The sequence below is a fragment of the Rhinolophus ferrumequinum genome, chromosome 20 (assembly GCF_004115265.2).
Source record: "Rhinolophus ferrumequinum isolate MPI-CBG mRhiFer1 chromosome 20, mRhiFer1_v1.p, whole genome shotgun sequence".
NCBI lineage: Eukaryota > Metazoa > Chordata > Mammalia > Chiroptera > Rhinolophidae > Rhinolophus > Rhinolophus ferrumequinum.
In genome coordinates this window covers 31,573,043-31,599,765 of record NC_046303.1, presented here as the reverse complement: position 1 = coordinate 31,599,765, position 26,723 = coordinate 31,573,043, and the positions used below count along the sequence as shown (strand labels likewise).

At 34.7% G+C, this 26,723-nt stretch overlaps 1 protein-coding gene across 4 annotated transcripts in view; it reads left to right on the top strand.

Annotated features, from left to right (window-relative positions):
- Positions 1-26,723, top strand: part of PPP1R9A (protein phosphatase 1 regulatory subunit 9A) — a 267,141-nt gene that overhangs the window by 207,255 nt on the left and 33,163 nt on the right. For all 4 annotated transcript variants that reach the window (XM_033088319.1, XM_033088318.1, XM_033088316.1 and 1 more), the window contains 4 exons: positions 10,399-10,452; positions 13,193-13,422; positions 14,890-14,986; positions 15,096-15,267. In XM_033088319.1, the coding sequence (XP_032944210.1) occupies positions 10,399-10,452; positions 13,193-13,422; positions 14,890-14,986; positions 15,096-15,267 (553 nt within the window). The remainder of the gene's footprint in view (positions 1-10,398; positions 10,453-13,192; positions 13,423-14,889; positions 14,987-15,095; positions 15,268-26,723) is intronic.

The window sequence follows — 26,723 nt, the reverse complement described above, 5'->3', positions numbered from 1 at the left end:
TAGGTACCCTTTTTATTCTTTATTTGATATTTTCATTTTTTAGTTTTCTAGAATTTTGTCTAAAATGTTATGTTTTACATTGCTATTTTTTAAATTAAAAAGTACCTATTTTATTATTTCCTACCAATGTCTTTATTTTTCATCTTTTCTTCTTTACTGGCATTAATCACTTGTGCTTACTACATTTATTTTTGACAACTTTTGCATTCTGTAAGTATATTTAAAGCTATAATTTTTTCTGAGTATTGCTTTAGCTACATGTCACAATTTTTTACATTTAGAATGCCATTGTCACTTAGATCGCTTTTCTCTTGGGATTTCCTCTTTAACACAAAAATTATTTAGTGGTATATTTTACTTTCTAGACATATGAACTTGATTTTGCCATCCTTTGGTTATGGAGTTCTAAATTTACCACACTTTGGTCCATATAATAGCTGTGTAGAATTTTTGACACTTTTTGTAGCTTAATTCTAAACAGTTTTGTGTAAATATTTCACATGTATGCAAAAAGCACACATATTCTGTTTAGGTATGATATTTATATATGTTTTTCATTTATGTAAATAAGATTAATAATACTAATACATACATTTCTCTATAACATGGCTTAGATTTTGTGTTCTTATCTACTAATTCTGAAAAACGTGTCAAAATCAAAAGCTACAGGTTTTTTTAAATATATAATTCTATCAGTTATAGTTTTATGTATTTTAAATCTGTGTTGTTAGCTGCATATATATTCATGTAATATTCATATATTACAATTTCTTGATTTATTATAACCTCTTTCGTGTCCCTTATGATGCATTTTACCCCAAATGTGTTCTAGTTCGTCTGATAGTAAAAATACAATGCTACTTTTTTTTGCTTCATATTTCTTCCCAGCATCTATTTTTTCTATCTCTGTTTTTAGACACTCCATATCCTTTTGTTTAAATGTGTTTCCTTTAGTCAACCTATTTTAAATCCTACATGTATACTACCCGGGGTGTCTTTGTCAGTTAATTGGTGAGTTTAACTCATTTACATTTACTTTAATCACTTTAATGTTAGAATTTACATCTGCCAACTTATTTCCTATTTTACAATTTCCCTGCCTCCTTCTTGTTTCTTTCTCTTTTTACCTACTTCTCAGATACATCCAGTTTTCATCTGCTGCTTAAAAATTATACGTTTTATTCTATTTTTCTAGAGATTACCCGAGTAGCTTTGACTCAGTGTTAATTTCTCCTAATCAATAGCCATGTCTTTACCATTTAATAAAATAATAGTTATAGCATACTCTCATCTATTTCTCCTCCCCTCTCCTTTTCATTTTTGTAGTTCAAGAGTTTTAGTTAAATATATTTATAGGTATGCCTGTTACCAATAATTAATTCCTACTCACCTATACTTCTTTCTAACTCTAATGGTATTTCAGTGCTGCCCTGATATTAATTTACCATCAGTCTGGTGCTGCTACTTTACCACATGGCACGAAAGGTTATGTTAGTGACCAAGAAGTCCAAACTTTAGGGCAATGGAAAAGGTTGTCCCTGATTTACCTCCAGATGCAGGTTTACCCGGATCACATGTGAAAGATTAAAGATTAATTAGATCGCTGACTCCCATTCCTGGTTGCATTTTTCAAGAAATTTATTTCCCCCTAAAACATCTAGAAACATCTGTGTTCTGTCTCCTAAGAGTTTCTCACAGGCTTTTTTGTTAATTGATGAATGAGACCCTGAAGTCCATCAGTGACCCTTTTTTTCTTTTCTGACATCGCCAAAGATGAATTCAGGAGGGGCATTAAATAATCTTTTGTTAGTTTGCTATTTGTACTAAACTGGAAGCTCTCCCCTACCTAATTCATTAATTTCTGCCTTTATTATTATTTTCTATTCCATCATCGTATTATCCGTAGGAATGCTTGATTTTTTTAAATTCTAATTTCTTACAGTAAACAATTTATTATAATACTTTATTATTTAAGCACAAAACTATGAATCTCTCTCTGATTAGGCCATTGGCCATATCTTTAGTTTCAATGTGCCTTCTTCTTATTGTCATCATTTTGCAAATGGTCTATATTTTCTATTTGTTTTCATTTTCTCTTTTACTTGAATAATAGAGGAAACATTTTTTAATTTGTAATTTTTAAAAATTAATTTAATGTTTTATGACATTGTGGGCCAATAATTGTCTTTACAAGTTTTGATTTTTTAAGGTAGTGTTTTTATTATATTACAGATTAATATGGGTTTTGTGATAAAAGTGAGATTATGCATTTCATAACTTTTGTATCCTTATTTATTTTTTTCTATTTAACCTAATAAACTGAGTCATATAGTAAAATACTCCTCTTTATTACATTTCGTCTCTACTAGCTTTGATTTTTTCAATGTTATGTTGAAAGCACATAAAGTATGATTTAAAGTTTTTTTTTTATATTTAAGTTTTCTTTGTCTGATGTTAACAATCTGACTGCTACTTTTGTTTGTAGTTGTTGGATAAACACTAGTGTATATGTATGTACCTACTTTTAACATAAACCTAATTGCAGTACTTTGTTTTATTGTAAATTTTTAAAATACTATTTTGGAATCTTTCTTTTAATAAGAAAATTTAGCAATTTAAAATTATTATAATTATTCAAGGTCTAATTGATTTCATTTGATATTTTATACTTTTATATTTATTGGTTTTTACTAGGGATAATCTTCAAGTTTTAAAAAAGTTCTCTATTTCTATAATTTTCAAAATTAAGAACAAAACCATACTGTTTGAATGTTCCATATAGAAGTTTTTGGTACAATCTTGGTTTCTAAGACAAGATTGTTAAAATTTAATTGCCACATTTTAAAAAAACTTATGCTTTCAGTTAGCTTTATAATAATATGTACAACAAATAGTTACATTCTCAGCTTACTCAGTTTCACCTATTATTTTCTTTACATCAGAATTTCCTGATTAATTCTTAAGTTCTGGATCTTTCCTTATTTCTCAGAGTATATCTTAATTTATTAAGTACTCATAGAGGATATAATTTTCATGAGTTTCCCATACTGAGAATGGGACATTGCATAGGAATTAGCTGGGTTTAATATTTTGATTCCCAAACTTCTTTCCTGAAAGTGTAGTAAGACAAGCTTCATTGTTTTAGGCTAGCATTGCACATCGTAAAGGAAAAGTCTAGTGCCAACTTGGCATTGGGGTGCTTGTATTATTTTAGCCTGTACTTTAAATTTTTTATCATAATTTCTTGGAAGTAGGCCTCCTTTCATTGAATTTTTTTTCTAATCTACTTTCCTTGTTTTATGTTTGTATTTTGTGTTTATTTTAGTTATGAATGGTTTCAATTTTTTGTTATTTTTTGTTTCTTTTTCTAGAAACACTGTTTTCAGTGTTATCTTTTTCATATTTTATTTGCTGTTTTTTCTATGTTTGAGGACAGAAAAAACAGAGTGTGTAGAGGACATTTAGTGTAGAGGACAACTAAATATGTCCTCTCATATCAATGATTCTGTTTTCTGTAGTATTAAATATGATTTTAACTTCAAATTCATTTATGCTCCTTACCAACTCTAACATGACTTAATTCTCTTATTAAATTGTTAGTTTCCTTACTCTCCACCTAGTCCTCATGCTTCTTCCCTTTCTCTTTATCTTGGTATTTCATATAATTACTTTAAAATATCTTTTTATTTACAGAATACATCATTTTCACAGGTTTACTTATATGAGTTTCCAAGTTGATGTTCTCTTTACCTTGAACTGAAGGTATCAGATGCCTTTTTCTCCTTTATTTATCTTGAAATGAGACAAAAATCTGTTTTGTATTTGATATTAGTTGGTAATTACCTACTTTTGTGATTGTGAATTCCATTTCTAGACTTGCATCAGGAGGAAATAACTAGGTGCCTCGTTTCCATCCTGGTTGTTATTTTCTGGCAGTCTGTAATCCAGTGCAGTTCCTGTACTAAGGTGAGAGATGTCCAAATCTCACCACTCAGTTCTCCAAGTTAAAGGAAAGGAAAAAAAAGATGATTCCCTGCTGTTGAAGCACCTAGTACTATGTTGACTCCTGTCTATATTGCTCTATTTTGTGGTCTGCAACTAAAAGTGTGCAGTGTGGTACCAGTATCAGCCATCTTCATTCTTCCTCTGTGCTAGTCGCTGCTTTCTGAATGACTGGGATACTGAGAAAGTGAAAGAACCTGGTTTGAGGACAGTTCCTGGGAAAGACAGTAGAGGTTGGCCAGGTTTCTCATTGGACAGACTCTTGATCTCAAGCAATCAGTGAGGCAGCACCCAGCATCTCCCAGTCCTTGGAGTGAAGCTTGTATAGGTTTTTCTTAATTCAATTTCATGACTCTTTTATATTCTAGTAACAATTGTTTATAGTTTCGGTGTCCGTTTAGTTGTGAGTTTTCCTTTTTTTAATGTGATTTCACTGGAAATTTAGTGGGAAATAGGAAGAAACTGAATCAGAAACTGCTGATCAGGTGCCATTTAAACTGGCTGCACAGTGTTTCCTGTCCACCAGTCCTCCTCAGAAGTCATGGGTATCAGCGCCTGGGAAAAACAGGTCTACATGTGTCTTGAGGAAAACATGGAGTGTAAAAATCGCATTAGTTTACTTACTTAGATCATAAAGAATCTACGAAAAATAATCTAAAAAATATATACATGCATTAAGATAATAAAGTTTTCTTGATGGCACTTTCCATCAACATGGAGAGAAGTTATAAAGTGTTTACTGACTTAGCAGTAAACAGATATTTATATAAAAGGAGCTGTAATTATAGGCTATCACCTACATCCAGTACCTTCATCGTTAATCACCAGGTGATGAGTACTGACTTACAGTGTGACCTAGTCGGAGTATCTCTCCCTGTGTTACATATGCTGCATTTACTGTTGTCATTCAGATTAGATTATGACATTCAACCAGCAGGTTTTAGCTCATTTTACATCAATTATTCCCTGATATAAACACTTTTGTTAATGTAAAGGTAGGTACCGTATATAAAGCATGGAGCAGAAATTGCAAAGAACTATGGCATAGCTTCATTTGAATAGCAGCAAAGTATAGGAACAACAGCTCCGATTCCTTTTTTTGTGGTGCTTACCATGTCATGGGTAAGACAAACTTCAAATAACCACAAAGGTAATTGTAAAAATTCTGATTGTAGTGCTGAAACCACTTTATAAAGTTCTCTGCAAGTATCAGTTATTATTTTGTCCTTGTAAAGTAAGACCAGAGAATATGGCTCTTATCTGATTATAAAATCTCTACTACTAAAGCTCTCTTAAAATCTTTAAAATATCTACAAAGATAATATTCTTCACTTTTTAAAGAAAAATGTTTTCCCTGCTTGCACAGGATAAGTAAAGAGAGTGCAAAAGTTCAATCTTACTATTTATATTTTTGCATAAGGATACTTCTATTTCGAGTGCAGTTGTAGTTGGATTATATTGATTCAGTTATATGAGCACATGTTCTGTAGTCATCCTTTTGAAAGAAATAAACAAAATGTACTCAGCAGGTACACCTGCAGAATGTTATATGACAGCTACTGTTCTCTGTAGGAATGCGTGTGTTTATTTGTGTTGTAATCCTGAGGTGGATATCTATGGTATTTATGATAAAAATGACGGAAGAGATGAAAGAGAGAGACCTAAATTGAAATACGCTGACCAGCAATTTTATTTATATCCTTTCTTCCCAATTCTTATCTCCAGTCCTAAATTTTCTGAAGCCCAAAAGTTCCGACAGGTCTCTCAGGCTCTGTTTCTGTTCACCAGTCTTGTTGACTTCTCCCTGTAGTCAGTCAGCATGACCAATCTCCAGGTGAGGTGCGAACCCTTGGACTTGGACTTTGGCAAGGTTATTGAGTATGTGGAAGGAGAGCTACTCTAGAATACGAAAACTTGACCTTTGACCAACTCGACTTCTTTTGTCAAGTTGCTTTACCTCTTCCAAAAGCAATTTTCTCTTTTTCATGAAGTGGAAGTATCTTAGGCCTGTTGTGCCAACTTTTCCTGGAGGGTAAAGTTGGAGATATGACAAATAGGCCAAAGCCAAATGTCATCTGACCTGGTTACAGCAATAAAAGACTAGTCAGGCTGTGGGTGAGCAGGTTTCCTTCCACGTTTCTCTTAGGGTGTTCTGGGAACTTCTCTGAGGAGGCGGCATTTATTAATCTCCTACCTAGTGGGTAGGTAGATTCCACGTCACGTTCTTATATTCGCAGTGACTAGCACAGCCTCCGGTATGTAATCTCATTCAGTAAATGCTGGCTGAATAATGAGGGAGGTATTTCTTCCTAAGCTCTGTAAGTAATAACAGCAGTTGATTGAGCCCCACTTTGTATGTAGTGTCGAAATACCCAGGGTCTACCAGAGTGATCCATGGCATCAAGTCTGAGTAATACTTTCTCATCTGAGAGGTGACAGTGATGACCTATGCCTTAGGATTTTTGTGAGGTTTAAATGAAAAATGTATCCCAAAGTGGGTTCAGATTAGGTACGTGGTGAATGGGGGGATGGGTTGGGGGCGTCAGATCCGGGATACTTTCCACTCCACCACCTGCATGTGCCGCAAACTTGAAGAAGCTATGTAACTTCTGAGCGTCTTTCCCCCTCTGAACAATGAGGCTAACACTGCCCGTCCTGCTTCCCTCACAGACTCATTTGCATGATAAAGGAAATAGATAAAGGCTCCTACAAACATAAGAAATTTAGTGTTAGTGGAAAGACTCCGGACTGAAATTTACCTAGCTTTGACACTTGTTAGTTCTGCCACTTAAGCTACTGAAAAAGCTTTTTTTTTCTTCTGTAAAATGAAAGAGTTTGATTAGTTTATTTTGGATGCTTTTCCTGTTGATAGTGCTGGATTGTAGAAATTCTCTTCATGTGCATACAGACTTAAAGCAATCACATACCAATAATTTTAGGGCTTACGTACTAAGAAACCTGCACTAAAACTTCTGTCCATCTTCTGAATCACGTCTGAATGTATACACTTCATTCTCCTTTCCTGTGTCTAAAGAATTTGGCTGTACTTAGTAACACTCCAGGCTTTTATCAGCGTTCTCACCTCACTGCTAACGCGTTCAGCTCTCTTCTGTTACCCATTTCGGTGAGATGGGGGTGGCGGAGAGGGAGGATAACTGAAGATCAACTTGGGTGTTGCACAGTTTTACCTCCGTTTGTCCCACACATCAGTGGATTAATCTACCATGTGCATTCATAGCAATGAAAATGCGGCTTGGGACAAGAATTTCTAGAATCTGTAACCATGGCAACCGTCTCCAGGCTCTTCATTTTAAAAATGTCACACCTGTAGTGCTTGTAAGAGCCTTGGACTTCGTCCCATCTAATCCTCTCCTTTTTCACATGGGAAACTGGGGCCCAGAGAAGCAAATTACTAGAGGCCACAGCGACGGAGCAAAGAAAACCCAAATTCTCAACAAACTGCCTGCTGTATACTTGGTTACCCTACAGGGAGTTAACCACTGAGAAAATACAATCTGGTACTTCCCCAGAGTTACAGTGTTCATAACAAAACCTGCCTGTGGATGTCTTGCTCCTCTTCAGATAGAGCCAGAGGTGTTCATTTTATTTCAGGTGTGACATTTTACAGCATTTAGCATTTTTAACTGAGAAGTAGAGTTGGAGTAATCATATTGAGTTTTTCTGATCATTCTTTCTTGATCTTGGCTACCTTGATAGAGGGCTGATTCTATGCTAGCCACTGTGCTATGCTAAAAGCTTTACATAGCTTTACATCTCATTTAGTCTTCCAGTAAGGGGTGTTATAACCTATGAGGAACTGCATCTCACAGGTGAGGAAAGTGAAGGTAAGAGAGGTTAAGTAATTTTCCAAAGTTAGATAGCTACTACATGATAAGCCTGAAATGAATTCAAGCACTACAACTTAACTACAGTAAATCCTCATTTAATGTATTCGGTAGGTTCTTGGAACTGTGGTGAAATGATGTATAATGAAACCAATGTTACCATAGGCTAATTGATATAAACAAGACTTCAGTTCGTATGGCATCTCATCATTATAAGGAAACAGCGTTGAATGAAATGGACATTTTTCAAGGACTTGCTGTACACTTGGCACATGGTAGAAAGAACAAGGAGTCGATCTTCTTGTCGGTAACAATTGCAGATAATCCAAAATCACGTAGGCACATGGATTTGCTGGGTGCGCAAGTGTGTTCCCGCTAAAGTACAGAATCTCCTTGGAAAATAATTTCTTATAGGTGTGTCTGTGTGTGTGTGTACACACATGTGAGCATGTGTATATATTTCTATCTATATATAAACAACGTATCATGTTTAACATCTTCAGCACTTTTGCCATTTTGAGTTTATTAGCTTATATCAGTGGGGTAGCTTATCACTAGTATTAGAAAAAAGGATGATCTTCACAGCATCTTGCGCATAGCAGCTATTTGATAAGTGCCTATTGAATTAATCCTTATTTTCTAAGGAAAAAGGCACTGGATCAGGAACCAAAAGATCCAGGTTCTAAGTCCTGGTTTTAACAGCACAGCAACTCACTGTGAGAACTAGACCAGGTCCATTTCCAGCAAGGAGCCATGGTTTTCCATGTCTAAAGTGAGTCCACAAGTGTAAGCATTCATGATTCTGCAGGTGGGCATTCAAGCAAGTCAGGTTGGGTTGCCTGGCATTGTCAGGTCTGGAAAGATGCATTCAGACCAGGGTGCTTCCTCCTCTCTAGAGACTGTTAGAACACAGAAGCCCCTAGGAATCCAGACGGTGAACGGAGAAAGAGCCATGTCGGTAATAGTGCAGGAGTGACTAGATCCTAATGTGGAAAAGTAAGGTAACTGATGTGAGTGGGGCAGAATCAAACTTAAAACAGTTTCAAGGTTAACGCTCAGGACCGAGAGCAGTAGCAGAGCTGTAGCAGTATGGAACCCAGTGCCTTAAACATAACAAGAGCCCCAAAAGCATCAAGGAGGGACCATTTTGCAAGAAGCTTGGGGGCCCTCAGATTCTGGGCTTTTATTCATTGGCATCTAATTGTGTGGATTCAACCTGTCCTTGATTCTGACTTCTTTTCCTCTTCATCCTTCCCATATGCCCCTCCTAGCCTGGTAAAAACCAAGCAAATGCAGGTTACAAACCAAACAGAGAGCTGAGGTTTCTGAGATGTTTTGATCTCTAAAGGTTCCTGTTTCTATCCTGAACACCAGCCGACTCCCTAACGTTTTTCTGATAAGAAAACCTTAGACTTATTTGATTGCACTAATAGAAGTTTACAGTCCCTCTTGTACAATCCTAAATCCAAAACGGTCTGATTTTTTAAAATAATTTTGTGACAAACTCATTTGGGAGTAAACCTGATCAAAACTGACAGGGTGCTATTTACAGTCTTTAGTGGGGATAGTCGTGCTTAGTGGCAGAAATATTCATGTGTTTGATTACAGACTGCCTCCACAGACCCTGCTGTAATACTCAATTTACAGGATACTCCATTTATGGAAAATGCATCTTACTACCTTTCTGAAATTGGAAAAATTCTGAATTCCATAAACATCTGGTCCTGAGAATTTCAGAGAAGAGACTTGTCAACCCATAACATAAATTGCTTTCTGTAAATGTTGGTGTGTTTATTTATCCCTTAAGGAAATGAATACTTTGTCCTTCCTTTGCAGAGAAAACAAAGTGAGAGGAGGAGAGAAGCAAAACAAACATGTTAAGGAGGCTCTCGTGAATTTAATAAACTGACCGTAGGCAAAGCTTTTTGGGGTCAGGGTTCTCAGTAGGAGTAGATATTTGGAAGACATAAATCTACATCTTTACCTTTCCTGCAATTAAAAAAAAAAAAAAAAAAATAATAATAATAATAATAATAGATTTCGCTGTGGAACTGCATCCTCCTCTTCTCCCCGCTTGCAGCAGCCTGAGCTGTAAAAAGCTAAGCTGCTCAGCCTGGCGTGCGTGTGACTCGCGGTACCATAGCGCCACCTTCCTTCCAGATTTGGAATCGAATCTTCACACTGCCACTGGCCGACTTGCCAGCTTCAGCTGTTTAATCCACAAGCAAGGAAACGATTCCTTGACACTCAAATCATAAAGGAAGAGCTGCTAAGGGGGCAAGAAAATGTGTTTTCTTCTTTTTGGTCTCTGAGCAATTAAATTCGTAACCTAATCTGATGTTAGGGAGTGTGGGCCATAAACCCTGTGTTTAATTAGTTTGCACCTAGTGAGTCATTTTACACACTAGACATTTTAATTTACAACCTGCTGCATTGCAGCACTTTTCTAGGACTTTGCTATGTAATATGATACTCTTCTAGTTGCTGAGGCTTTAAAAATATAGATATGCTTTCCTTTTCAGATTTTTTTTTCTTTCTTTTCAATTTTCAGTTGCAAATCAAACATGCAGTTACAGAAGCAGAGATTCAAAAATTGAAGACCAAGGTAAGCACCACGCAATACGTGGTGTTTGAAATTGTACTTTTTAAGCTTCGGATGCTATGAATAAATTCAACCCTAGGACAGAAATATTTGTCCCATGCATTTAAAACAATACAAATGTGGGAGATTCATTTCCACTCTTAGATGCACAGACAAACCTGCCAGTAAGAGCATGTACCCACTAGGGGGTAAGTACCCCCTTAGTGAAACTAGCACAATACATTAAAAATGCTTATTTACACATATGTGTTTTCCTCTGAGCTTTCCTCAAAAAGTAAATATTTTTAATGGCTCCAAATTACGTTTTGACCACTGATTGCTTAAGCACAAGCTGTTATACTGTATCTCTCTTTATCTTATTTTTAATAGATTTAATCATTTATTTTTAACTTATTCTTTGGAAACAATGTATTTTAACATAGCACATGTATTATTTTTATAGAAAAAATATCCAATTCCTAATAAATACTATGAAATTTAATATCATATATGAATAATTGCTTTTAGGTGCCAGATGCTACTGGAAATATTTAGTTGTTCACATTATTTAAATTTATGGGGAAAAACAGGTCATGATGAAAGCGTGTATGTATTTTTAGTTTATATACTGGGGGTGTCAAAAAAGTGCATATAAGTGACACTTTGGTCAACGTTGTTCAAGCAGTAGTTCGCCGTATTCAAAAGTGTCTGGACACTGATGGTAACCACTTTGAGCACCTCTTGTAATTGCAGAAGTCAAACGTGACTTGTAGTCATCTTTTGTTAATGGTATATATTGAGTATTACAGTTTTAATAGTTTTTTTCGTTTTTTAAAACGTGTGTGCATTTTTTTGGCATCCTCCGTATAAAATTCAAAAGGGCATTTTTATTTGGTAATGTGTAAGGTGCTTGTAAATTCCTAGAATTGTGTCTAGTTTTATCAAATATGTAATTTTCAGAGATTTAAAAGTATCTTATGAATTCCTTTTAAAACAATGTTCTTTATTGTTTTTATGCTCTTTTAAAAATGAAGACGTAATTTCTCCCCCACCACTAATGATCTGTTTTCCTGTTCACATTGAACACTTGTTTTGCTTTTTCCATGTGTTTTAAATGGAGATGAATTAGCAAGGCTATTTTGGTTAAATGGTATTCCCAGCTAATAACTCTGTAGGTCTTTAGTCAAAACATGTCTATACATCATTCATGGTGTCAGCCAAGCTCTGTGAAAAATAATTTTTAAATTAGTATTGGGTGGTAAATAAACAACTGAGTACAAAACACTGCTTAAAAAAGATGCAGTAAAAACCCGGTCCTGTATTAAATTGCTATTGTTTCTTGGTGTAGAATGGAAGGATCAAAGACTTTTAAAAATTGTTGGTGACAATCAGGGAAAAAAGTTCCCCTTTGGTTGTAAGTGCTTTAACAAAGCTTATGTTTTAGACTGTAAACATTAATTTAGAAAATCCTATAAATTAATATTTTATATTTTTCTCATTCTTGTATTGGCATATAATATCCACAGATTCGCTTACTTTATTATGATTCTATGTCCATATTTATAATAGAATTCCTAATTTTGAAATGTTCTTGACTACTTTTTTACTTTTTAACATCTTTTGCTAATGTATTTAGTTTAAAATATACATAAAAACGTATATATAGATTTCATTTGCAGAATGCTGTATGATTTTGGAATGTCTTGGATTTTGAAAATTGATGGTTTATAATGACTCTGCATCCTTTTGAACTGTAAAAGAGGAATGTGGAAAAGATGAAGTACTAGCTTAAAGATCAAACAATTATAGTGAATAAATGGCATTTGACCTCTCACCTAAAGGATCAGCCTTGAGTTTCTATAGAAATGAGGAGACTAGACTAGTATACTGTCTATTCCTAAGAGTCCCTGAAAGCAGAAACCACAAGAAGCTGCCTTTCTGTCGCATTGGAGGGATTTAAATTAATTCAGCAAGAATTTATATTTTCACTTAAACCCCGTCTTTTATACTTTTATGCAGATAGGGGTTTATAAGGCTCAGAATACTGCCAGCAAAATAATGAGCTACAGATTATGTTCACGTGTCAATTGAAATTAAGGATGTAATAATATCATCAAAAGGGCTAAAAACAAAGTAAAAATAACTAACATTTACCAGGTTATTATGCCCAAGGAGCTAGTCCAAGCACGCTGATGTTAGAGAACTTCAGTTACTTGCCCAAGGTTTAAAGGCCAATCGTGGCAGAACTGGGATTCAAATCTAAACTGAATGACTCCAGAGTCTCCCTCTTAACCCTTAGGCCCCACTGTGCTTCTGGCCCTCTCTCCTTCCCAGTTTGCCTCCTCCCTATCTTTAGGTGTTTTTTTTTGTTTGTTTGTTTTGTTTTTACCATAAGTAAATAAATAACCCCTAAAAGAAAGCATGTTGAAATTCATTGGCTAGAATCAGTCAAACTCTGAAATGTCTTTTACTGCTCACAGAATTTCAGACTACATAGTGTGATGGAAAGATCATGGGAGTTGGACTCAAACCCCCGTTTTATCATTTATCAAATGTGTGACCTTGGACAAAGCATTTCACTTTTCAAGGCTTTCATTTTATAATCTATGAAATGATGAAAATAACACTTGCTCTTCACATCTCAAGGTGTTTGGTGATTGAGTATATGTAAATTGAATTTAATCTAAAACATGCTATAAAAATACAACGGATTTTGCTAAGGAAGTACCCAGATTATCTGTGCCTTGACATTTTATTTATCCAGCTGCAAGCAGCAGAAAACGAGAAAGTGAGGTGGGAACTAGAAAAAACTCAACTCCAACAGAATATAGAAGAGAATAAAGAAAGAATGCTGAAGTTGGAGAGCTACTGGATTGAGGCTCAGACATTATGCCACACAGTAAATGAACACCTCAAAGAGACTCAAAGCCAATATCAGGCCTTGGAAAAGAAATACAACAAGGCGAAGAAATTGATCAAGGATTTTCAACAAAAGTAAGCAGCGTCTAATGACTGAAAACTAGTTGTGTGTTTTTAAAGAAGGTTTATGTCCTGTAATTTTGCAATATCTAATGAAATAGAAAAGATGACCTCAGAGTTATCCCTCTAAGAAGCATAGTTAAAGCAAAAATAGACATTAAGTTTTAGAAATCATTTCTACCATTTTTTCCATAGGAGATTATGTTTTGTTTATTTTACCATTTTTTGGGCAACCAGTTACATCATGAATTTTTTTTGATAGTTAATCAATAATAGTAACTGTTAAAACATTTGACTATCTATCCTTTTTGAAACATCTTGGTGATTCAGGAGCAAAAAGCCCAGCTAAAGTCATGCAAAATGACTACTGGACATAGTACATGCAGAGCAGCAATTAGGGCCTTGCTGAGGCTGTTTCTCTCTCTTTTCTTAGAATCAGTAACTGCAAAATTTTCCCGCTACAGAGAGTATAAATATTGACTAGCAAGACCCCCTGCCCTGCCACTTCACTGCAGCAAGAGACCCTCACCACACTCTGCTCTTTAATTTCAACAGCTCTTTCTGAGATTCCAGTGCTGCTTTGCTTCCATCTGTTGGATCGTAGTCTAATTTCAGGGAGATTTTCACTGGAGTTTTTTTCATCAGTTACTTCCGGCTAACTAAAACAATAAAACGTAATGCCAGTATCACTTCTGGTTTTCCATGCCAAGCCCCAGAAGCTAAGAATATATGCAAGATTCATTATATCTCTGTTATATCCTCACATGGAAATAATGTTCATAATGTTTAAAATAGATTGCTATAAAAAGTTTATTGTTAAAAAGGGGAAAATTGTTCTTTGTGAATGTGAATTCAGTACATTGCTATTTTAAGTCTTCTTGCCAAAAATATATCTAACTCAATTTCATGTAATAATTTTATGATAAGTTTTGCTAAATTTGCATATTATATTCCAGGCTCTCAAAATGCAGATATTTCTCCTTCTTCTCATATTATCCTCAGGTGTATAAGTGACAGCTTCCCCTCAGTTTTTCTGGTCCACCCAAACCCCTTTCTACTGTCATTCATAGGAAGCAATCTTATTATATTTATCTTTTTCAACCTCTCACCATCCAGTTCGATCAGTTTACTACGTATATTACTTTGTAAATGTGGAATTATATCTACCTGACATGTAATTATCTCCACTAAATTACCTATGGTGAGTCATTTGTTCATTAGTTCCTATCTAAATATATATGGTGCTACAAATGAAAATCATCATAAGCAGAATCAAAGCATTTTTCTTTACTTTGTGATGCACTGAAATGTTTTATTTGCTTTCATTATTATATACCTTTTCTTGAACTGTGATTGGGTTTTAGTTATTTAAATAGCTGTCCAATTATTTACCTGTGCAGTTTATTGCTTCTGATAAGAACTTTCACATTTTCTCATTTACTGAGTGTTTGATGCAATCAGATCTATTATTTTCTTCTTAAGAGAACTTGATTTCATCAAAAGACAGGAAGCAGAAAGAAAGAAAATAGAAGATTTGGAAAAAGCTCATCTTGTGGAAGTTCAAGGCCTCCAAGTACGGGTGAGTTATGTGCTCAAAGCCACTAAATAATAGGATAGTTTTGCCTAGCACTTGGAGAGGAGTGCTGGTTTAGAGTTTTATACGTGGCTTTTTTTGATTTTTTTCTTAGATTAGAGATTTGGAAGCTGAGGTGTTCAGGTTACTGAAGCAAAATGGGACTCAAGTTAATAATAACAACAACATCTTTGAGAGAAGAACATCTCTTGGTGAAGTCTCCAAAGGAGATACCATGGAGAACTTGGATGTCAAGCAGACATCTTGTCAGGATGGCCTAAGTCAAGGTTTGTTTAACCTAACTGCAAAGATTGTTTTTAATGACTGTAGAACGTGGCCTTACATTCTTCTTTTTCATACCCCGAGGTTTAAAAGTTGAGAAAGCCTTCCTACTGTGGGAAAGAAAACAAGGCTTATCAAAATAGGAATTTATCATTTAGCACTTATCGAAAATAAATGCTTTGATGTAAAGAAATAACAAAATTCCAACTTAATACAAGCCAGATATTTTAAAACCATCATAATATTGATAGACTTAATAAAATTCCTTAAAGTGATAATTCATCCCATCTAGAGTAAGCTACACGACTTATGTATTAATGCATAAGGCTTAAGTTTTTTAAATCACTTAAGATTTTTTTCAGAGCATTAGAAGGCTGACTATCTGCTTCCAGCACTTGGAATTCATTGAGTTAAGAAGTTCTGTATAAGTTTTGTGCTTTTCCCTTGGTGTCCTATATACAGAGGTTACCAAAAAAATGTATACACATTTTAAGAAAGGAAAAAAAAACTGTATTACAATTGTAATACTCAATATATTTCTATAACAAAAGATGAGTACAAAAGCATGTGTATACATTTTTTTGGACCCCCGGTGTGTGTGTGTGTGTGTGTGTGTGTGTGTGTGTGTGTATTTCTCATTCTTTCCTGTCAAAGACCAAATCAGACCAAAACACTGGAAAAATTTTCTATATAAATGGTTGTCTTCTTTTATGCACCAACCATAAGTAAATCTCTGATTTCTTCAAACACACATACACCCACACATAAATTGTGTGTATATGAATGTGAATGAATGGTTTAATATCTATAGTATATTTATAAATTAGGAAATGTATAAGAATTTATAATGATAAATATACGGGAGGATATAAAACTTTGGGTTACATCTTTTAAATAGCTACCTCGTAGTTCTTGGAAAAAGTGAAAAAAAAGAATAGTTGTGTCACAGCATTGTCCTGAGATAGTTGACAGCTCACAGGCTATGATTGGACACGCAGTAAAACTGTTCACTGATGAGAGGTTTAAATCTTTGGCGATCTTCCTCACGTATGAACATGTCTCCAAAGAGATTTTCCTGGTAAACAAGTTTTTAGATCACATTAACTTGTAGAATTAAACTCTTAGCCATTAAAAATGAAAAGTAATGGAAATCTTCACTGAAAATTAAAGAAATATTTAGAGATTTGAGACCATTACCTCAGTGTGTATGTGTGTATCCCTTTGCTGAGTTTTCCCTTCATGAGTTATAATCTGTAAATAATGCCTCCCGGGCAGCTTAAATTGGAGTATTTAGCTCCAGCATTACCACTAACTGAAGAGCTCTGTGATTTCAGGAAGGTTATTCAACTTCTCTGGGTTGGTTTTACTATGTAAACTATAAAAATAGTAACACTTCCTTCTTCCCCATCCTAAAGGGTGTTTTAAAGGTATATGACTTAGTCTATGGAGTAAAAACAAAAAAGCAATTTTATTAGAGCCTTCACAGAATTACGGTATTTATATCTGGAACTCTGTAAAATTGATTTCTAAAGAAAAATCTCAGAAATCAAATCCAAATTTTTTTCATGTTGTTGAATATTTTAATTCTTAAAATTAATTGCAGATTGTAGTAAATACATATATGTGCCTGCTGTGGCATGCACGAAGTATAATCAGTAACCAGTAGCTTTACAGAATCCAATTCATTTCCATTCACTTCTTTCAGTTAAGAAATCTGTATCTTATTAAACATATAATTAATGGTATTTATTAAATTATGTGACTACAGAAGATCAACAAACTGTACTCTTAACATACTGATTTGGATCAAAACCTTACATTTCTTCTGAACCCTTTTTCTCTTCTACAGCCTCCATTTTGCCACATAATTACCAGTTTCCCTAGCAACACTGTCGGTTCACAGTGAGATGCTAAGACTACTAATTCTTGCGGAAACCGACCCATGCTTGTGCAGTAGAGGTAGAATCAGTCATCTCAGACATTAGTAGTATACATATCAAGCAGTGCTTGCTCTTCCAGTTTTGCTGCCGAGGACAGTCAGTGATAAATCTTGAATTTCAATTGCTTGATCACATAAACTAAATGGCTTGGTCAGTAGCTAGATAGGAATGCTCTGGAAAGCACTTTTCTAAATTGATCCTTTGCTTCCGTTGCTAGGGAACGCTGAAGTCCTAGAGGTTTAGAAAAGGCAGTAGACTTGCAGGCGAAACCACAGGCCTTTGGGTGTTGCAGAACCACCCCAATACCCCCCACACTCCCGCCCCCAACACACACCTTTTTGCAGCAGGATGAGCACAGTGGTTACAGTCAGTTCCACAAGTTCCTGCCCCTTGGACAGGGCTCTGCCTCCCCACCTCCTGTGAACTGCCGGGTTCTCACTTGCTTTCCAAGCACTGGAGTGTTTTATTGATAGGCTGAGTTGTTTAGCATACTTTTAGGCTTTGAGGCAGATCAATGAAGCAAAAGGATTATCAATGATAGGTCAATGAAAAATGATGTTAAAATGAAATAATAATTTTAAAAAATGAGAGAGAGAAGGGAAGGGGAGAGTGGAGGAGTCAGGAAGGAAAGAGGAGGAAAGGAAGAGCACATAAGCAGCCATTTCTTCACATATACTCATGTTCTTCTAGCACAGAGCGCCCCAGCTGGGGATGGATTCTGCGACTCTGCATATACACTTACTGTAAAATTTTACAGTGATAAAACCATTTTTTAAACCATGCACAAGTTTTCCAAGGTATATATTTAAACATCATTTATATGGTTCTCTCTATAAACTAAGCCCACTCAAGTGTCTCATTAAATTTTTGATAGAGTATATATATAAATTTATTATTTAATATGTTCTATATTTTTCTTATCATAATAGGTAAAGCAAACATAAAAATTATGTTTTCACCACGAGCCATAACAAACCCCAAATCCCTTCTAATCTATGCCAGTGTGCTGGTCAAATATTTTATGTGATCCAGGATGTGAAAAACAATAATTTTGCCGTACTGCCATGTTTCGTGTTTGTCATTTCTTAGTGTCGAAGTAATTCTGATCTATATAAGAGTTTTCTACCGTGTCTCCAAGTGCCCTGAAGTATGTCTGAATATGTCTATGGCTGCCCAGCTGATTAAGTCAGAACTAGACTAAGAGCGGAGAACAGGCATGTATGAGAGATCTTGGTGGGGAAAAAGCATTGTCATCTTAGTTTGATTAGATTCCCTACAAAAGTCACTTAATCAACATGTTCTTTCTAAGCTTCTAGATATTCCGGTATCCTCACGCTCATACTGTTTTAAGCTTCACATATGTTAAATGCTCTTTGGTAAAGGTTATGCATATTCTATAAACATACTGAAAGAAAGACTAGGACTGATAGGTAGAAATTATATGAAGGCAGATTATGATTACCCTATCTTAAGAGATAAGAAGTAAGTATGATACCCCTTTCAAAAAGTTATTTTCAGCACTGAAAGCCTGGTGGCACACTGGCCTATAAGAGGAAGGGTGGCTACTAAGTAGGAAGAACGGTGTTTGGCTCTGGTAAGTATGAAACAAGGTATATGATTTGTAGGGGGGCTGGGACCAAGGTTGCAGAAGATGAACGGGTTGATGTGAGACAAATAAATAGATGATAGAAACATTTTAAGAGATGAGAGGATTTTTGAAGAAGAGGGAAAAAATGAAAAATTAAAATAATTTTTCCTGTTTTATAGACCTTACGTTAAAGATGGGGCCCAAAGGTGTGTGTTATAGGGTATTCTTGGAGTAAACACAGGCTTTGAACACCTGAAGAAGAATTTACGCTTAATTCTGTAAGCATTGTGACCCATTAACAGTTCTGAAGCATAACAGAAGCTGGGTCACTTGTAGCTTTATAAATTTAGTACATTTAATCCAAGGATCCCTGTGAAGTTTGGGTATTAGTACCAAATGCTTGTTCCTTCTCACACCTATCTACTCAGCCAGTGGGCCACCAGTTAGATAGCAATGCATGTTGTTTTCCCCAGCATGTGGACAGTCAAGGTTATGTAAGGCATTTTATCCTTAGTTACTTGCTATTCCTTAGCTCTAACCAGAACTGAGCAAGAATTATAGGAAAGTCTAGATTTTCAGAATAGATTATGGCTGGTATTAATTACTTACTCCTGGATGTCTTTAAGTTAGCTACTTTCCAGGTAATTTAAGAATATCCTGGAGAAAGGAGCATAAGGATATGAAAATAATACCTTCTTGCTTCCTCTCTTTTCCGTTATTTTGTTTTCCCACAAGATGGTTTGTCTGTTGCAGTAAGGTTCCAGATTTCCCAAAAGTTGACCCAAAGATGATTGTCTGCACCTGAATCCTGAACGCACTGTGTGTGGTCCCACACCCAGGATTTGTGGGCATGTCAGTGGAGCTCTCAAGCCTGCTTAGATGCTCAAGCTAACCAATTCTCTGGTCATCAGGCCCCATCCACATGGGATTTGCTGTTGTGACCCAGTTGTTGGCTTATTTGTTTTCATGGAATATGATTTCTTTTAATTGAATCACTTCTATGAAATTTACTCAGACTTAAAGTCTTTATTAGGAAGAGCAAAGGGAGATAACCAACTGTCACTAGGTGTAGCTGCCTTTTTTTCCCCACCCATGTGTTTTTAAATTCTTATACTTCATTCAGTCATGTAGTATCTGGAAGTAACTTGAAGAGACACCTCTATATGACAGATAGGGTGAATTGAAACTGGAAAGATAAGGGAGAACCATGAGGATGAAGACATTGTGGAACCAGAAATGATGCTGCAAGTATATATAACACACATACACTATTTCTGAGGCTAGGCCTTTAATTTGGCTCTAAGCTTTCCAGTTACCAGAAGGAAGGAAACATTTGTCCATTACATTATTCACAGTGTTTGTAAGATTTAACAAAAAAAAATCTGCTCAAGAGAGGTACAACTATTGGTACAAATAATGCATGATTTGTAGCAGTCATATTAATATTGATAGTACCCTTACAATAGATTCATTGATGATTGGATTAGGACATTTTCACACTGTGACCCTCAGTGTAGACAAAAGGCATCACACAGATATATAATGTAGTGTTTAGTAAAAGCAATTTAAATTACTGGAGGGAGAAGGATAGGATATGATAGTACCTAGCTCTATTGACCTGGTTGGGTGCTCTGTCAGGTATATGAGGTCAAATTTGTTAACCATGTTCCAAACCTCTAGAATGTGTTACTGAAAGAGATGGGTTTAAAAAAAAAAATTCTCACACTGAAAGTGTGGGTTTTCTGTTTCTTGTTTTGGTTACCTCATGTTTTGCTTTATGTGTTTGAGGTGAAGTTAATAGTTGTTTACAATTTAAAATTATCATACCTTCTCAGTAGATTGACCTTTAATCATTAGAAAATGTCCCTCTTTACTTCTAATAATTCACCTTATTATCGACTTTGTCTGATATTTGAAGAGCTATATCAGCTTTCTTTTGGTTAGTGTTTGTATGGTGTATCTTTTTTTCCCATTCTTTTACTGCACTCTTTCTGTCCTTTGTAAGCAGTGTATAGTTTTTTACTTTGTTGTACTTTCTCAATCTTATTTAAAAAAATTTTCTCAATATTTATTTTAAAATGAACTTAGAAAGTTGCTATTTATTTTTTTACTGATATAAGTACATTGAGTTTAAATCTAATGTCTTACTGTTTATGATCTAACAAAAAAGAACACCTTTTTGTTCCTTTTATCTACTTTCTTGCCTTAAAGTGAGGATTTTTTAATTTATTTTTCCCTATGTTGACTTTTATTCTTCTTTTTATGGATACCTGCAGATATCATTTAGAATCTTTGCAGGAGAGGATGGGCCAAATATTTAGTAAGCTATTCATTCAACCGTTGTGATTCCTTTAAATTTATTTTTTTATCTCCAAACAAGTTTATTAGCATGACTAAAAACATTTTATTAAATAATGACAGAAAAGATTTCTCAACATAAAAGAATATCAATGTCTACACCTTATAACCAATATTTGAAAATGAATGGATGGCCTGACAACCTTATTGCCTGTCTTTATTTTATTGAAAACAATTCATTTATTGGTTTCATGTGAAGTCATGACTATTTTGTTTAGGAATGATTCCCTACTGCAATTAAGTAAAAAAATAAATAAATAACTTTCATAATTACAATGTGACCTGCATTATTGAGTAAATAGTTGATAAAAAGCCTCAAAGGGTTCGAGTTTTGTTTTTTATTTTAAAAAAACAAACATACCATTTATGCACTACAAGTATTGTAGTTCTTAAATGAACTTTTAATAACTATTGAGTGGCAATAAGTTAAAGGTCATATTCTCTGGCAAATGGATTGAGTATGGTTTTGTATTTAACTAATGGAGTACATTTAACAAACAACGAATATGAAGATGCAGTTAATGCATTTTTATGAGATTTAAGCTAACACAGTTATGTTCCAGAATAGAGCTGTTCTTCCACTCTGAGGTAAGCGGAGTGAACACCCATTGGCTGGCCAGGATTCTCTCCATTAAAAAAATAATAATCTACTTGTTCATAAAGATATACATTAAATTCAGAAATGTGTTTTAAATATATATATTGTTCCAGAATAGAGTTCTTCCCCCACTCTGATAATATGTATATTATCATTCCCAACTTGTGTCTATGCAAGGAACACAAAGTTAGTTTAACATTAGAAAACTCATATATAACTCACCTGTTTAACTAGAGGAAAAATGTATATAATTATCTCATTAGATGAAGACAAACATTTAATAAAATTGAACACTTTTTCATGATAAAAGAAACTTATCAAACTAGAAGTACAAAGTAACTTTCTTAACTTGGTGTGAGGCTAACAAAAGTTTATATCAAACATCACATTAAATAGAGAAATGTTAAAATCAAGAATTTCCTTTAAAAGTAAGAATATTTTTAATATGTCATCACTAAATAAGATATGACCACTTCTATTCAGTGTTGTCCTAGGGGTCCTAGTAAGTACTAGGCAAACAAAAGAGATAAAAGATATAAGGAATGAAAATGAAGAAGCAAAATTATCATTATTCACTGATGACAAAATTGAATACATTAAAATAAAGTAAAAACTCAAGAATCTACAAATCATTAGAGTTAAGAGTTTAGCAAGGGGGCTAGCTCTAAGAACCATTAGACATCAATCCATTCTAACAAACAGAAAATGTAAAATTTTTTATGAGATAATTATAATAGCAAAAAGATAAGGCAGGCAGTATGAATTTAATAAAAGAAACTCAAGACCTATGAACAGGCATTCAAGAAGACCTATGTAAATAGCCTTCGATGTTATAAAAATGCCATTATGCTAAATGAGTCTGTATATTTCATGCAGTTTTGATGTGAATTTAAACAAGGACTTTAACTTAATTTATTTTTTTAGAACTTGACAAGTTGTCTCTAAAATGTACATGGAAGAACAACTTGGCCCAGCATAGTCAGGATACTCCTACAGAAGTACAAGTTGAGGGAACTTGTTCTTTTAGATGCCAAGATTTATTATAAAGTAACTGATTAACACAGTGTGGTATAGTCTCAACAATTGACAAGTAGACCAGTGCAAAAGATTAGAGTCCAGAAACAGACTGATCCATTTGTATCAATTTGAGGATAATACAGAGCTGACACTGCAGATTAGTGGAAAAAGGACGGACTAACAAATAGTGCTGGGAAAATTAACCATTCATATGGGGAAAAAATGTAATTGGATTCGACCTCATATCATTCATGAAATAGATTCCAAATGGATGGGTCTCAAATATGAACTGCAGTATTTAAACGTGAAATCTATGTAATTTTACTAACAATTGTCACCCCAGTAAACTTTAATTTTAAAAAAAAAGGACAACATAGGAGAATGTTTATATGATTTCTGAAGATGCAAAAATTCCAAATCATAAGAAAAGTTTGATAAATTTGATCACAGTAATATTAAGAAAAATCTCACCTTCAAAAGACATGGTAAAGAGCATGGAAAGAGAAGCCAAAAATTGAGAGAAGATATTTGCAGCCTGTATAACTAAGAAAAAGCATTGTTATCCAGAATATACTAAGAGTTCACACCAGTCATAGGAAAAGACAACTAACTGGACAAAACACATAAGCAGTCAGTTCATTAAAGAGGAAACCCAAAGATTGGTGAACACATAAATAAACATTCGCCCTCATTAGTGAAAATAAAACAATTGGCAGGGATAATTTCACAGTAGTATGTGATTGCCAGCATGTAGGAAAAAGGAAAACTCATATAGCTATTTTTGTTCAGACCACCTGATATTATCCGGTAAAATGGAAGATGTGTAAATTTTATGGCCCAGTAAGTTAACTACTCTGTGTATATATCCTCTCTAGAAACTTGCCATGTGTTGAAAAGACGTGTTGAAAATGGCACAGCAGCATCGTTCAGAATAGCTTCAGTAAAAAGGCCATCCTAGTCATACTGTTCAACATAATGTGGAGCAAACAACCAAAAAAATGATTTGTAGAATATTATGTACAATTTGTTACCATATATATAAAGTTAAAAAGCAAGCAAAAATAATCAGTACATTTTTTAGGGATACTGTTGTGGAACAAGTAGGAGAGAAAAAAAACGGCTACAACTAGAAATGGGGCATAGAGAAGGCTTCAAAACCACTAATTTTATTTTTTAGGCTTGATGGTAGGTACCTGGGTGTCTTATTTTTTCTTTTTCTGTATGACTTATATATGGCATCAATTTTTGTATAAATGAAGTCTTTTAAAATAGAAAATATTTTAACTAGCATAATTGAAAGATAAGAATGAGAAAAACGACACAAGATTTTTTTAGGCTTAAAAATATTAGTGTAAGATTTAGTGAGAAAAAAGAAAGCCAGCCCTAGGGAGACATTTACATCGATGAAGTTCCTGAGGTCACTGGACTCCTGCAAGACACCGTTTTCTGCTGAGGCTGTAAGCATGTATTCTTTGTCTTTTTTGCCTTTGCCTGAGCATTCAGTGTAGGTGGCTCTTTTCAGATACCTGTGGCTGGGGGCCGGGTCAGACCCCTACCGCCACGTTTGATTCATTTCTTGGTAGAGCCTGAGAGTACATTCAGTATTTCACTTTCAGCATTGCAACCTAGAATTTTAAAATAAGGTTAAAAGCATGATTAAAGCCAGACTTCATTAAATGGAAAGCCATTAAAAGGAAAGGGAATGCTTGCACTACATTATCGGGAGTCTTATACAACAGCATTAGATACAGGACACTGAGGTAATTACTCCATACTGTCATTGTTTAGTTCTAAATTGGGGTGAGGGAGAATCCTGGAGTAGAGTCAAGCTTTCTTTATCATGAATTCAAATATAATTTCTTGTTAAACTTTCACAATTTTCATTTTCCCTGAACAAATTATTTTCAATCACTAATCCCCGATAAATAATTTTGACCATGAGGTATTATTGAATTGCACTAATTAAAGGGTGAACGTTCCTAGTAAATCACTGTGGAAAATTTTAATGAACAAGCCAAATGAATGAGAAATCAATACTTATTGATTGTTTTCTGGCATATCATTAAAACCAAAATCTGTCCTCTTACTCAAAAAAACAAAGCACCTAAATTGCCTGTCAAGTTTTGTGCAAGTTTTGCATATGTCTATGAGTAAGCCATTAAGACTTTTGTTGCCAAATCAACACAGCATTCAAAAGGAGGTATTCAGTTGCAAAATGACGACTCTCCTTGGTTCATATTTCTCAATGAATCTTCATAAGTTCGCAGAAGTCACCAGATCCTTCAGTCATACTGAGGTACAAATTAGTACAAGAAAATATCTACAGTGTTTTGATAGAAAACAAATTATTTTGATCAGAATGAGTTTAATCTTAGTAACTTTTTGTACATTTTAGGAAAAGTTGGTTACTTTATATTTGATTTTGGCTTTATTTGCTTGCAATCGTACTATAAGATAGATAATGATCTTCTGGAAGTGTAGACAATTTTAACCCAAATGTGGGCTATAGCCCCTTTTCAAAGAAACTACACAAGATAGCTGTATTCTGAAATGCTTTTTATATTTTATAAACATGTTCTAGTTCAGCATGAATTCTAATTATATAGATTGGAAGAGACCATATAGTTATGCTCAGGTAAACTGACTAAAACAATCGCCTGGGAACAGGGTGGAGGGATGTAAACGTGGAAGGGAGAAGATGCTGCATGGAGTGGTTTTTGTGAATAAAGTGCATGCGTGGGCTCCTGTAGGTTGGGGTGGGTCACAGATTGCACTTAAGATATCTCCTGGCCAAGAGGGAAACACGATCAATTATGAGGTTACAGCATCTATAAAATTAAAACTCAGCAATGAACAGCTATTTCCGGAATTAGGACCAGAAAATCCTCTTGTGTATATGGTTTTGAACAGTGTGCCAACCATATTGTTTCAGTAGTTATAAGATCTAGATCCTTAAAGTTGTTTCTTTTAATGGAGGCACTAACATCAGGTTATCACTGACTAACATCAGGTTATGTCCATCAGGTGGACATGAAGTAGTATTGTGCTTCCATGTCTGAGACCTAGAGGAAATTCCACTTACGAGGAAACTCACGAAACACTAGAATGTAGGTGCACTGAAAAACTATTGCCTGTGTGTGCAAATCACTATTAAGAGAGCTTTGAATATTTAGTTCCTGTTTACAGACTTCGCTAAATGAACATGTACTAACCGTTAAAATTGCATTTATAAATTTGTTATGTTTGATTTCCTTTTTAAGTACGATTAGCAACTGACAATCTTCACAAGAACTTTAGAAATTCTTATACATCTATTATATGACATGTACAAGTATTGTGAACTTTGTGTTCGTACATCTAATACTGTACATACTAAGTCTTACGGTAATCAAAAGATGCTCTCTTGTGCCTTCCTTAGCCAACAACTGTCATCTCAGGTAACTTAGGTTTTTTTCTACCTAAGGCATAAGACCTGAATTCTTCCTGTACTAATCAAGGAAGCTATTATATCAAAATACATAATTTGGGGAGTTGCCTAGTTAGCATGATTGGGATTACTAATGTCCAGAAATTTTTAACTGAGACACTAATTAGATTCTTGTAGTCAACCTTGAGTGAGAATACAGAAGCCTGTTTATTATTGTCATGTCAAAGACACTATAATGTCAAGCAGAGGAGATGTACATATCCCACCTTCTTAGTCCCCACTTTTGCACATGACCTCATAGTTCTACTCCCAGAAGTCTGCCAGTTCCCAACCAGTTGGCCCATGGATTGGATTTTACATTTCTTTGATTTTTAGGTTATACAGATCTTTTGTATCAGATTCTCAAGACATCTGACACTGAAGGATTCCTAAGATACTTAAATGCCTTTCCCTATAAGACATCTGATACTGAAGGACTCCTAAGATAGTTAAATGCCTTTCCCTATTGTCTAAATCTAAAGTCTGTATCATGT